General features: G+C 36.9%; 1 protein-coding gene across 1 annotated transcript; it reads left to right on the forward strand.

Annotated features, from left to right (window-relative positions):
* The first annotated feature begins 1,790 nt into the window (after window positions 1-1,790).
* Window positions 1,791-13,171, forward strand: sgtb (small glutamine rich tetratricopeptide repeat co-chaperone beta). Its single transcript, XM_056241700.1, has 11 exons — window positions 1,791-1,879; window positions 4,082-4,197; window positions 7,368-7,471; window positions 7,591-7,666; window positions 7,863-7,962; window positions 8,056-8,160; window positions 10,561-10,699; window positions 10,864-10,926; window positions 11,503-11,540; window positions 12,609-12,692; window positions 12,891-13,171. Exons 1-11 carry the CDS (start codon window positions 1,791-1,793, stop codon window positions 13,000-13,002), a joined length of 1,026 nt encoding a protein of 341 aa, XP_056097675.1. The 3' UTR covers window positions 13,003-13,171.
* The last annotated feature ends 889 nt before the right edge of the window (window positions 13,172-14,060 follow it).

Below are 14,060 nucleotides of genomic sequence, written 5' to 3' on the forward strand. Positions count from 1 at the left end.
AATTAATGAATGTGGTGGAAGATCGACTTATGAATATTAAACAGATAACAGTGACATGTACTTTTTTTTCTCCCCCCTTTTTTTATTGAACAAAGATCACATGTATCACACACAAAAAATAGGATAACAAACTCGAGGTAGAGCAAGGCAATAAAGTACATTTTCAAACAAGATACAGTTAGAGATGGTCTACTAAAAAAAATCATAAAACATTTCAAGCAATTGAAATTAAACATACAATACATGAATGAAAATAAATAACATGAAACTTAAAAAAAAATCATCTTCAGGATATCAGGAGGTAACATAATGAAACAATATTTTTTTAACAACAGAGCAGTTTTAGCAGCTTTCTTGTTCTTGTTTCTTGTATAAAAACTTTAAATCAACACAGAAAAGCCTAAAATTGGGCTTAGAATCAGTGACTTTACATTTATGGAGATGAAACTGCCCACATTTTAGCAGTGACATGTACGTGAACAACAACTCCAAAAGAAGTGTTCATTTTATTTAACGTTAAAAACATGTTAACAGCATTTATGTGAAAAATTCCTTTTCTACATGGTTCAATGTTTTTAATCCCTGTATCCAAAATAGACACTGTTTGGTAAGTGAAAAAAGTAGGCTAATTAATTACTAGCTAGTAGCTACTAATTATTACCTCGCCAACATTGTGGTGAAAATCGAGTCAGATAAAGCCACACTGAAGAGCCTTGAAACGCGCCGCATTATTCAATGTGTTGATGTAATTTCCACTGAAACAGGAAGAAAGGGCGGGACATATCGAACAGCTCCTCCCCTTTTAAAAAAATAGCCAATAGCATTTCGTTTAAATCACAGCTCAGCCAGAGCCGTTGAGCTCGCTAAAGCCGCAGTTTCCTCCTAATCTCCTCCATGTTGCTTTAAAGACAGCATTCAGTGCAGAATTCAGTGCAGTTTTCTGGCCTGCGGCGACTCGATCATATGATCCGGTCTGTGTATCGTGTCTCTGGACCGGAGCCGTGGCGGTTCCCGTGACACTAACGTGAAACCAGACTTCATTCGCCCCAATGGAAAGCATATTTACACTGTCTGAATCGTTCCCTATCCCCTATAGTGCACTATGTGCCTTTCACCATGTAGAAAACAGTACTTGTGTGAACAAGTGACCAATTTCAGTCCCAGCTTCAGCATCTATTTATAATGTAGGGGGCGGAGCTTCAGATTCTAGAGAGCATTTGATTGGACAGAAAATCTGATGAGAAGCTGAAGTGCAGAGTGATGTCATCTAAATCACTGATCCATTTTGGTTGAAGTGAGAGACTGTGAGTTTTGAATGCTTATATCTTCTACATGTGAATGTTGTCATTGTTTTGGAACACACTAGTTTATAGATAACAGTAAGAAGAACATATTTATACTAAAAACCAAAAAACTTAATTTTACATTTGATGTGCAATAGATCACATGAAATAATGCACACACACACACACACACACACACACACACACACACACACACACACACACACACACACACACACACACACACACACACACACACACACACACACACACACACACCTTAATGTTTTATCTTGTAAGATACAGGAAAATATGTAAATTGGCCATTTGTATTCTGCAAATATGTGCATGCAGACTTATAAAGATATATTATATGTATCATACACTTCTGTTTGATGTTTTTTGAAAGTTAATTAATAAAAAAATGTAGAATTTAAAAAATATATCAATATATTTTTACGCCTTCATTGTAGTCCTTGAACAATGGCATTTCCGGCTTGACGGCGCATGCGCTGTGCTGCGCATCATCATCATCAGTCTCACGCGAGTGTTCATGACGCTGTGGCTGGAACGAGCGCTGCGGGCACTTTCTCCAGGTAGGTGGGCGGGGGCGCGCACAGCATCCACAAGACTATAATGTTATTGATATTGTGCGCTGATATGAGATGATATGAGTCTAGAAGAGTATCAGAGACTTGCGTTTGCAAAGGTTTCTCTTTCTGTCCGTTTATTAAACTGCGAATGTCTTCAGCCATTGCCAAACCTCCTGCAATCTCATGTAAACCAGTGTAAACATAGACCATCTGTGATGCACAGGCTGCTGCTCATCTACCTAACAATAGGTTTATTCTTAAATATACATCAGGCTAAATGATATTTGATGTTGTGGGGTGAATTTTGATGCCTTTGTCATTATTACATCATAACTGCATCATGTGTTTTGGCTTTTGTTATCCAGGGACATGCATAACAGACTCAATAGCCTATTACAGTTGCACGAAACTATTCTATGTAGGCTAGTCTACAATATGGGACCAGAACAGTTTTATATTTCAGCCATGTGGCTTTGATGAGCAGAAGCTGATGAAATTATTAATAGAGAAGATTTATGTAATTAATTAACCCCTACAACAACATGCGGTTGGGCATCGTTTGAAATGTAGCGATTATGATGATCGATTTCCCAGATTTGATTCCAGTAAGTAAAAACATTTAGTCAAACATTTATATATAACATATTTGTTTAGCAACACGTTTTGTTGCAGCTGATTTCTATGAACATAAATCTGCAACCTATGGTTTTCCTATGGTTTTAACAAAAATAGCACAGCAAAAACAACTGGAATAAATAAAATACAACTGAATAAAGTTCAGGTACAGAAATTTGAATCAAATGTAAAATAACTGCATAGTTTTCTTTTTATAAATAAAATATAGATTAATCCTTTTTAAAGTTACAAAAGTTATTCAGTCAAGATCAGTGAGTGATTTTCTTTTTCTTTTGTTCTTCGAATAACGTTAATGACAAAGACGGTAGCAGGAATATTAGGCTGCTGTCACTTTAAAACCTAATGCAGGGTACTATACACTGATACATATGCGGTTTGCTTACGTTCAATTAAGACATAATCGACAGTGTTTACTAGGATATTTTGACATACTTTTGTGTGTATTTGTGCGTTCAAGCGCAAGAAGACGTGTATGAGAACACAGTTCAGTCGGTATGCACTATGTGGGCCTGTTTACATCTTGTCATTTACATGTGTTTTTACTGATCGGATAGCTTTCTCATTTGTTAAAACGGTTCCATTTACCAGTCCCACATAAATGTGTCTCCGCAAAACGAATATAAATCCGATCTTCAATTCCCGCTACATGCTAATTTAACGGAGTTTACGTCAGCGAAAGCAACAGATATGAGCTGCATTTTATTTATCATAAGCTAATTTCAATATTAAAGACAGCAATAGGAGAGAGAGAGAGGCATCAGCACCGGTAAGATCATTTAGTCTCACTACTTTTAATGAAGAGACTGTGTTTTGAGCATCTGCGACTTGCTTTCTGTTTTATTTGCGTCAGTTTGCACGTTGGCTTGCTGAAGAGATACACAGATTAATTTGCAGCGATGTGTGTTTCAGTAGCGCTGTCATATCTGGCTATAACATGACATATAACCAATAACACGCTCTTACACGTTTATTTTTTGAACATTTTGGGAGGAGTAAAATGACATATGTGGTTTCAACAACCAGATGCATTTCCACTTGCCCAGTTTGGTCTGGAATGCGGCCCAGACCTCCTCCTGAAGTGGTTTGAGCGATCGGATTTAAATCCGTCTCGAAAGCGTTTCGGAGGGAATTTACACCTGGACCGGATCGCTATCAGATCACAGAAAACACATGAAGCGATCAGGTGTAAACAGCCCCTATGAGAGGCCGCTTGGGATGCGAGAGTTGAGTTCTCTTTCATGTCTTCTTGCACTGGAAAATGGTTTGACATCACATTAAAATGCACACACATACAGGAATTGATGAGCGTAAATTGTGGAATCGAAATTTTAATGATATTACAAGTATCCGATTCTGGATTTGGAATCGATTTTTGATTCCCACCCCTAATTATGTGTCTAAATATGGTTAGAATAATCAGCTTGCAAAATGCACACATGATTGAATATTTTGTCAGTACAGTCTCTTGTTAAATCATTATTCCTCTTTCAGCTGACCCATCCATGCCACCTTTCCTCTAACGTCTGAATCTATTGAAATAAGGACCTTTTTCAACAAATCTTTCCTCAGGTTTCTCCCAGACAAAATGGCAGTGGAAAAGCGCTTGGCATATTCTATCGTGCAGTTCCTCAGAGATCAGACACACTGTGGCTCGCTGAATTCAGATGAACAGGAAAGCCTGGAAGGTAGGTCACGCTCATGTTTAAAACATTTAAAGTCACAGGCCTTTTCTGCTCTTGGACTGGCTGTTCAGATTCGGGACTCTGTCAGATCACCACAGCAAACTATTTTACTTGTCTGTTTAATTACATTATTATTAGTGATACATCGGCGGCCTGATATATCAGATTGATCAACTGACAAAAATGTGGCCATTTTGTGATTTGTAAAAAAAGAAGTGTGTTTAATTGTATTGAACGGGTAACACTTTACAATAAGGTTCATTAGTTAACTACCTTAGTTAACATGAACTAAGAATGAACAATACTTCTACAGGATTTATTGGTAACGCTTCCTTTTACAGTCCTGTTACCCATGTACTTACTATGTACTTATTATAGTAACTATAATTACTGGGTAATAACTAGGTACTAACCCTGAACCTACCCCTAACCCATGTACTTACCTTATATTAGCCAGTACTTTCTGTAAGTACACGTAAGTACTGTACTGTAAAAGGAAGCGTTACCCATTTATTAATCTTAGTTAATATTAAATTCAACATTTACTAATACATTATTCAAATCAAAGGTTGTATTTGTTAACATTAGTTAATGCACTGTGAAGTAACATGAACAATCAATGAACAGCTGTATTTTTATTAACTAACATTAACCTAAAAATAAATAAAATAAACAAAAAACGAATACAGTAACAAATGTATTGCTCATTGTTAGTTTGTGTTAGTTAATACATTAACTAATGTTAACTAACGAGTCTTACTGTAAAGAGTTACCATTGAAGGTCCACTTTAAGGGCCTCAAAAGTTGGGACATTTTGTAAAATGCAATAAAATTAAGAGTTTGTTATTTGTTCATTCTCTTGAACCTTTAATTAACTGACAAAAGTACAAAAAAAAGGTCTTTCTTTGTCTTTCACCATCTAGCATACATAGTATTGTTAAAAAAAGATTCCGGGAATCCAGAGAAATCTCAGTCTGTGTAGGGCAAGGCAGGAGACAGTCCCTCCAGGATTTCACGATTTTTTTATGTGATTTTTGCGATCAAAATGACTGATTTTTTGGTGGTAATTTCCAGAAATTTGTGAAAAACTTTGCGATTTTTATATTTTATAATTAGGACATCACATTTACCATAATAGTATTATGTCAGATGCACAATAGTCATACATGACACAAATCACAAACAAAATGCATAAAGCTTGTTTATTTGGTCTAATCAAATTCTTTTTTTTTAATTGTGCTGTAGCCTATTGTTGTTGCATGATTAACATTAACAACAGCAGGTAAATTAGGTTACTGTCACTTTAAGACCTACAACAGTAATGACAAACGTCCCAATCAGTTATTACTGATTGTTTTACGTAAATACTTGCCAAGATGAATACTTTGAAGTAATTGTAGCTATGTGTATTTGTTCAAGCGCTATAAAGAGAATTCAATATTCTAACTAGGCCGACAGCCGGTGACACGCAGTCAGTCACACACACACACACACACACACACACACACACACACACACACACACACTTGCAGTCAGAGACAGACTGTCACTCGACTGGCTGAAATTAGTTCTCTTTCACGGTATACTGCGCTTTTAATAATTCTTTTTAGTGCCATCGAGCATATAATACTTTTTGTTATGTCATTCAATCATGTTAAACACGTTAATAAGTTTGCCGTACTGCCCAATGAAAACCTGGGCGCTTACCGGTATGTGAGAGGGCAGGAGAGACGCTTTTTCTTTGCATTGAAACTTTAATTAACTAGAGATATTTCAATTGGGTGATTATAATTTAATGTTTTGTGAGGTATTTTTTTTTTTTTTTTTGTGATTATTTTGCGGTTAAATTAGGAATTATGCAGGATCGCAAAAAAATGCGACATTTTGTTGATTTTGCGTTGTATTCAGCGATCGCAGAATCGCGGAAAACTGGAGGGACTGCAGGAGACCTCTGTTGAATGTGCGTGACCTTTGACCCCTCAGACGGCATTGCATGAGAAACCGTCATGCTACTGTGTTAAATATAGCCACATGTGCTCAAGAGTACTTTGGAAAACCATTGTCACTGAACACAGTCTGACGCTGCATCAAGAAATGCGACTGGAATCTGTGTCACGCAAGGAGAAAGCTATTCATCTGTTCAATGCAGAGATGCCGGCGAGTTCTCTGGGCCCGAGCTCGTCTCAGGTGGTCTAGAAGACAGTGGGAATGTGTGCTGTGGTCTAATGAGTCCATGTTTCAGCTTGTTTTGGGGAAAAACAGACATGGAGTTCTCAGTCCCAAAGACGAAAGGGACCAACCAGCCTTTCATCAGCGACCAGTGAAAAGCAAACACATGTCCTGGTATTGGGTGCATCAGTGCAGACGGCATGGGTGACTCGATTTGTGTGAAGGTACCAATGACGTGGAGGTATATATTGGGATTGAAAAGAGACATTTAATGGCTTCAAGATGACATCTTTCCTGGGAAGCAGGGCAATGCCAGGCCTCATTCAGCATGTGCTACAACCGAGTGGTTTTAGCCACTCCACACTGTGGAGAGGGTGTGCTTGACTGGTCTGACTGCAGTGCAGATCCGTCTCTTATTGACAGCGGATGTCTTGTATCAGGCGAGATTGGGCAAAAACTGCAACAATAAGTTTCCTCAATTCCCAAAGGATTGAAGAGTGTAATTAAAAGGAAAGGTGATGTGACACAGGGGTAAATATGGATACTTTTTTGGAGTGTGTTGCAACCTTCAAAATCCAAATTTGTTTATATTTACAAAAAACTATTCTCTTTACCTTTACTATCTTTTATTATTTATCCATGCTATCTTTTCTTTGCACTTTTGTCAGTTAAATAAAGGTTAAAGAGAATTAACAAACCACAGATTCTTATTGCATTTTACAAATTGTCCCAACTTCTCTAGAAATTGAGTTGTACATATACTATATGCATATTTAAATATTATTTCAATAAATGAAGACATGGTAAAACATTTAAAATATTCATAAAACAATTAAAAAGCATTAAAATAAAAAAAGTCATCATAAATGGCCACCATTGTTGAAGAAACACCACCATATCAGCATTGTAATCTAATAAATATATAGCGTTATTGTTTTTTTTTCTTTCAAAAAATACATAATTGTACAAAATTGAAAATATGAATGTATAATTCTCTATTTAAGTTGCCGTACAGTGTCTCGAGACCACTTTCAAGATCAGCTCCAGTGACTGCCATCTCGCCGCCCCTCAGCCACTGAGAGAGATATTCCTCAACTCTCTCCTCAAAGTAACTACATTTCATACATATCAGCCTGTCATGATTTTTTTGATTACAGTTGTTTTAATTCTCCAAGCAAGATTTTAGACACATTTTCCCACAGTTTCTTGTCTAATTGTTGTCTACAGAATGATATTGTTACGTTACCTGAGACGTTTCCATCTCCTGAGGACATTGAGAGAGCCGAGCAGCTTAAAAACGAGGGCATGTCAACCTTTCCTACTGTATTTAGACTCAAAACACTGTCAGAATCATATCACACGAGCACACGATGCATAACGTATAACTTAATCGTTCTGTCATCATGTTGTTCCATTGTGATGATGCAAATAAAAGCATGATCAATAATGAATGCATCAATCATTTCCAATGCTCAAATGCTTTTGTGTTTCTTTATTAGGAAATAACCACATGAAAGAGGAGAATTATAGCAGTGCTGTGGACTGTTACACAAAAGCCATTGAGTTGGACCAAAGAAATGCAGTCTACTACTGTAACAGGTGAACGCTTGATATCGCACTGTGAGAACGCGTCGCTCATAAAGGCGGGTGTGTTGATGTTTGGTGTTGACTGATGGGATTGTTCTCTCTCAGGGCTGCGGCACATAGTAAACTTGGAAACTACACAGAGGCCACGGGAGACTGTGAACGAGCGATTGCCATCGACCCTTCGTACAGTAAAGCTTATGGCAGAATGGGGTGAGATGGTTTAATTATTGTGGTGTAACCGTCAGTGTTGTTATTGTAACTGAAACTACAATTAAACTATTAAAAATCGTGTTCGTTCATTGAAATAAGGCTGAAATAAAATAAAACAAATATTAGATATAATTTATAAATTGTTAACATTAGTTAACTACATTAGTTAACATGAACCAACAAAGAAAAATAATACTTAATCATTTATTAATCTTAATCATTTCAATTTCAACATTTACTAATATACAGTATTAAAATCAAAAGTTGTATCTGTTAATATCATTTAATGGACCTGAGCTGATAAGAACTAGCAATAGCATTTTCAAAGTTTCATGGGCATTAAATGAATCATTTTTCGTGAGCTTTAAATTAACTGGTTTCGTGAGTATTAAATGAATCAGTATCATGAGCATTAAATGATTTAGTCTCATGAGAATTACATGGATCGGTTTCATGAATATTAAATTAATCAGTTTCATGAGAATTACATGAATCATTTTCATGAGCATTAATGAATCAGTCTCATGAGAATTACATGAATCATTTTCATGAGTATTAAATGAATCAGTTTCATGAGAATTACATGAATAATTTTCATGAGCATTAATGAATCAGTCTCATGAGTATTAAATGAATCAGTTTCATTAGCATTAAATGAATCAGTCTCATGAGCATTAAATGAATCAGTCTCATGAGTATTAAATGAATCAGTCTCATGAGCATTAATGAACCAGTTTCATGAGCATTAATGAATCAGTCTCATGAGCATTAAATGAATCAGTCTCATGAGCATTAATGAACCAGTTTCATGAGCATTAATGAATCAGTTTCATGAGCATTAAATGAATCAGTCTCATGAGCATTAAATGAATCAGTCTCATGAGTATTAAATGAACCAGTTTCATGAGCATTAATGAATCAGTTTCATGAGTATTAAATGAATCAGTTTCATGAGCATTAAATGAATCAGTCTCATGAGCATTAAATGAATCAGTCTCATGAGCATTAAATGAATCAGTCTCATGAGCATTAATGAATCAGTCTCATGAGTATTAAATGAATCAGTTTCATGAGCATTAAATGAATCAGTCTCATGAGCATTAAATTAATCAGTCTCATGAGTATTAAATAAATCAGTCTCATGAGCATTAATGAACCAGTTTCATGAGCATTAATGAATCAGTCTCATGAGTATTAAATTAATCATTTTCATGAGCATTAAATGATTTACCGGTAGTCTCATGAGAATTACATGAATCAGTTTCATGAATATTAAATTAATCAGTTTCATGAGAATTAAATGAATCAGTTTCATGAGCATTAAATGAATCAGTTTCATAAGCATTAATGAATCAGTCTCATGAGCATTAATGAATCAGTTTCATGAGCATTAAATGAATCAGTCTCATGAGCATTAAATGAATCAGTCTCATGAGCATTAATGAATCAGTTTCATGAGAATCAAATGAATCAGTCTCATGAGAATCAAATGAATTGGTCTCGGGCATTCAATTAATCAGTTTCATGAGCATTAAATGAATCAGTTTCATGAGCATTAAATTAATCAGTCTCATGAGTATTAAATAAATCAGTCTCATGAGCATTAATGAACCAGTTTCATGAGCATTAATGAATCAGTCTCATGAGTATTAAATTAATCATTTTCATGAGCATTAAATGATTTACCGGTAGTCTCATGAGAATTACATGAATCAGTTTCATGAATATTAAATTAATCAGTTTCATGAGAATTAAATGAATCAGTTTCATGAGCATTAAATGAATCAGTTTCATAAGCATTAATGAATCAGTCTCATGAGCATTAATGAATCAGTTTCATGAGCATTAAATGAATCAGTCTCATGAGCATTAAATGAATCAGTCTCATGAGCATTAATGAATCAGTTTCATGAGAATCAAATGAATCAGTCTCATGAGAATCAAATGAATTGGTCTCGGGCATTCAATTAATCAGTTTCATGAGCATTAAATGAATCAGTTTCATGAGCATTAAATGAATCAGTTTCATGAGTATTAAATGAATCAGTTTCATGAGCATTAAATGAATCAGTCTCATGAGCATTAAATGAATCAGTCTCATGAGTTTTCCCCAAAGTATTGCAACTGTACTGTTTTTCTGTTTAATATATAGTTAGAAAGTATATTGTAAATATAGATATATTGGCGTGGGTGATTCTTTAAAAGTACTGAAAGTCATAAATGAAATCAGATGAATCAGAAACCAGAATAAGTGCATTCCTTTTGATTCCCGTCCCTGCTGAGTTATACAACAGATTTTAAAAGTGAATCTGAAATATGTTAAAAGTAACCAGTATGTTACAGTTATTCATTTACAAAATTACAGTACTTGTATCTTCTTTGATCTTTTTATGATTATAGATTGGCACTAACTTCTATGAGCAAGTATCCAGAAGCGATATCTTATTTTAATAAAGCTCTGGTGTTAGATCCTGAAAACGACACCTACAAATCCAACCTAAAGATCGCAGAGCAGAAACAAAAAGAAGCATCCAGTCCTGTGAGTAGAAGTGTGCTGTCATGTGTAGTTTGATCCACCTTATAAAGAACTTCAGTCTATCTTAGTTTTTAATGAATGTATATTGAGTATCCCAGTTGAGTTATTAAATATGAGAACTAGCCACTAATAACTGCTAACATTAGCTTTTACATGTGTTCTCACAGACGGCCACAGGACTGGGGTTTGACATGGCCAGCCTCATCAATAACCCCGCTTTCATTAGCATGGTATGCGCAAGTGTGTGGTTTCGCATTTCTCTGTTAATAGTATTTATGAAATGGGTCATAAATCGACCCTGCGACCCCTTTCATCTGTCAGGAATGCAGCCCATGCCAGAGTTAAAGGGCCAGTCGGGTGAATCAGACTGAGGGTGAGCGTGGGCTTTCTAGCACACCGCAGCAGTCTAGAAATTGGGACAATTTCAAAAAAAGAACAGACTTTTAAGACCTAAACCTAATGCAGGGTGTGACTGCTTTGGTGTGGAGGAAGAAAGCTGAATTTGACATGCGCTAGGCATCGATTATGCTACTTAAAGACCCCATGGCTATGTTTGGAGTAGCACATTACCATACAATGTGGTATATATAGTGCAGAGCATTTTATCGGACAAAAACTTAATATGTTAGTCCATTTTCAAGGAAGTGAAAGGCTAAAAATGTTTATCGTTTAAAAGTTTGGAGTCAGTCAGAAAGAGTCTCTTTGGTCACCAAGGCTGTATTTATTGGATCTTACAATGTCACTGTCATGTATTCTTTAAATGTGATGTTTGTATCCACTCAAACACTCTCTCTTTTCCACTATAGGCTGCCAGTGTGATGCAAAACCAGCAGGTGCAACAACTGTGAGTTTAAATAAATCAACTCTGTCTTGCAGATTAAACCTTTCAATTCATTTAAAGGGTTAGTTCACCCAAAATATATTCTGTCATCATTTTTTGTCCATCCATTGAAAGCCTACACAATCAACATTTTCCAGCTTCAGAACACACACGAAGATTGAAGATTTATTTTAGGCTTTTATTCACTTACACACATGGTCACACATACACACCTTTAGAAATCGTTTTAATATTGTTGAAAACCAGTGTGCTGCTTATTAGATTTCTTTAAACCATAATACTTTTTTTTCCAGGCTTCTTTGACAAATAGAAAGTTCAAAATATTTTCACTTCTTCGTCAGCTTTTGAACAATAGTGTACATCTGCTAAGATTGGGCAATTTGTCCCAAGCAGTACAATCACTTAATATGATGAACAGATATGTTTTAGGCTTTTATTAAGGCTTCTTATCTTAATTGATCAATGCACGTACATGGAGTACATCAAATATGGTAAACAAAACTCAACGGTACTTTCTTGACGTATGAGAACCGATGAGGTTTGTTCTCACGCTACAAATGTTTTTTGGATGAACTATCCCTTCGAACAGCCAATGCCAGGGTGCGTACAAGGCTGAATTTGACTTTTTGAAATTTAAGTCCTGGAAAACAGCCATATTAACGTACTTGAAAAGTGCTTGACTTATTAAAAAAACAATATATGAAATGATATTTTTTTTCAAAAAGGCACATATGCAATCTTTTCACGCAAAATGAACACTGCAGCCCGTCTGATAAACCCCATCAGACCTTTCCTCGATACGAAGTGCGCCTACATTATAATATAAAAATTGTATTGAACAATAATAGCAATTATAACCTTTGTATTCAATAGATATTATTAAATACGTTGTGAGTTGTATTTAATTTGGATACCCCATATCTGTAATTTGAGTTTAAAAGAGTCCTGGAATTTCTTTTTACCGTATTCTGTACGCACCCTGTAATACTGCAACAGAGAGCTCTTTAGATACACACGCTATATTTAAAAAAGTCATGACCTGGTGTGTTTGTGATCAACTGTCCACACCAGCATGTCGGGCATGATGTCTAACGCAGTGGGCGGACCTGCGGCCGGAGTGGGCGGATTATCTGACATATCCAGTCTCATTGAAGCGTGAGCATCTTCTCTTTGACATTTGATTGACGTGACATGTGTTCCACGGAAGGTTTTAAGAATGATGTGGTGCGTTCAGAGGTGATGTGTGTGTAATATACGGCTGCACCGAGCAGAATTACAGGCGTAGCGGGATGTTTTGATGTGACTCATAAACCCGGACTCTGACCCGGTGTTGTTTGCTGCCGTTTCACTCAGTGGACAGCAGTTCGCCCAGCAGATCCAGCAGCAGAACCCAGAGCTGATCGAACAGCTGAGGAACCACATACGGAGTCGCTCCTTCAGCGGCAGCGCGGAGGAACACTCCTGATCCCCGCAGGTCTGACACCTCACACTCATCCTGTTCAAACTACACACTTACACGCAGTTCTGATGCGAGGAAACACACTCATCAGAGTTGGAGCATTGAGCTGTGGTGCTCAAATCTGAATACAGCTTGTGACATTTCCAACCTAGGCTCATTGGGAAAAAAACCTTCTCCAAAACATACAATTCACTGCGGTTTCCAGCAAAAATCAACACTAGAGGCAGTAAAACGCTAACAACTTGCATTCCTTTTCACACAAATGATGATTACAGGGGCAGATTATCAATGAATAGACTTATTTTTATGCAAAATGGTACGACTTGACCTCAGAAGGCTAGCTATGTTTAGGTGCAGTTATCGGACTGATGGCTCAATCAAACCGAAAAGCCTTCATATAAACATCATTAAATGAAGTTGAGCCACAGGTGTGGCAAGAGGCGGCGTGGCCGTGAAGGATAAACGAGGAGTGACGACAGAGGAAGACGACAGAGGACTAGACCTGGACTGTTTTAGTTTATGCGGCAGTCGTCTGTGAGGGGTGCCGCTTTACTTTTGTTTTGCTGTTTATGTTGAACATTTGCCGGTTCTCGCCTACTTCCCGGAGGCTTTAACATTGTTACATTGGTGGCGATACCCGGGAGGAAAGAGGAACACGTTGTCAAAGAGCCCTCGTCGCGTTTTAAAAGAAAGATATGTCATTAAGATAGCCTGGTTAAAACCAGACCATTCTCAGTTGTAACTGAGTTATGGTCTGGCAAAGCGTCATAGACAAATCATTTCCAGAGGGGCGTCACCAACGGACGTCGCGGATAGACCTAAACCCAATCAGAGCGATGAAGGAGATGACGTATGCAGAGCGGTGGAGAAACCTCTCCGAGTGTTGTTCTTTGCTCGGTTTTTAACAAAAGGAAATGTTCAAATGGCTTAAAACAGACGCGATAGCTGATTCCAACGAGTGATGTTCGACGGCGGCGTCCATCTTTGTAATGTAGGCTACAAAATCTGCTTCAAAATCGCAGCACTGTCGTCATCGTGTAAAGCCCGCCCCAACGCTTCTGATT

This window comes from Rhinichthys klamathensis, unplaced genomic scaffold (genome assembly GCF_029890125.1).
Source record: "Rhinichthys klamathensis goyatoka isolate OS25496 unplaced genomic scaffold, OSU_Roscu_1.1 h1tg000665l_1, whole genome shotgun sequence".
Classification (NCBI taxonomy): Eukaryota; Metazoa; Chordata; class Actinopteri; order Cypriniformes; family Leuciscidae; genus Rhinichthys; species Rhinichthys klamathensis.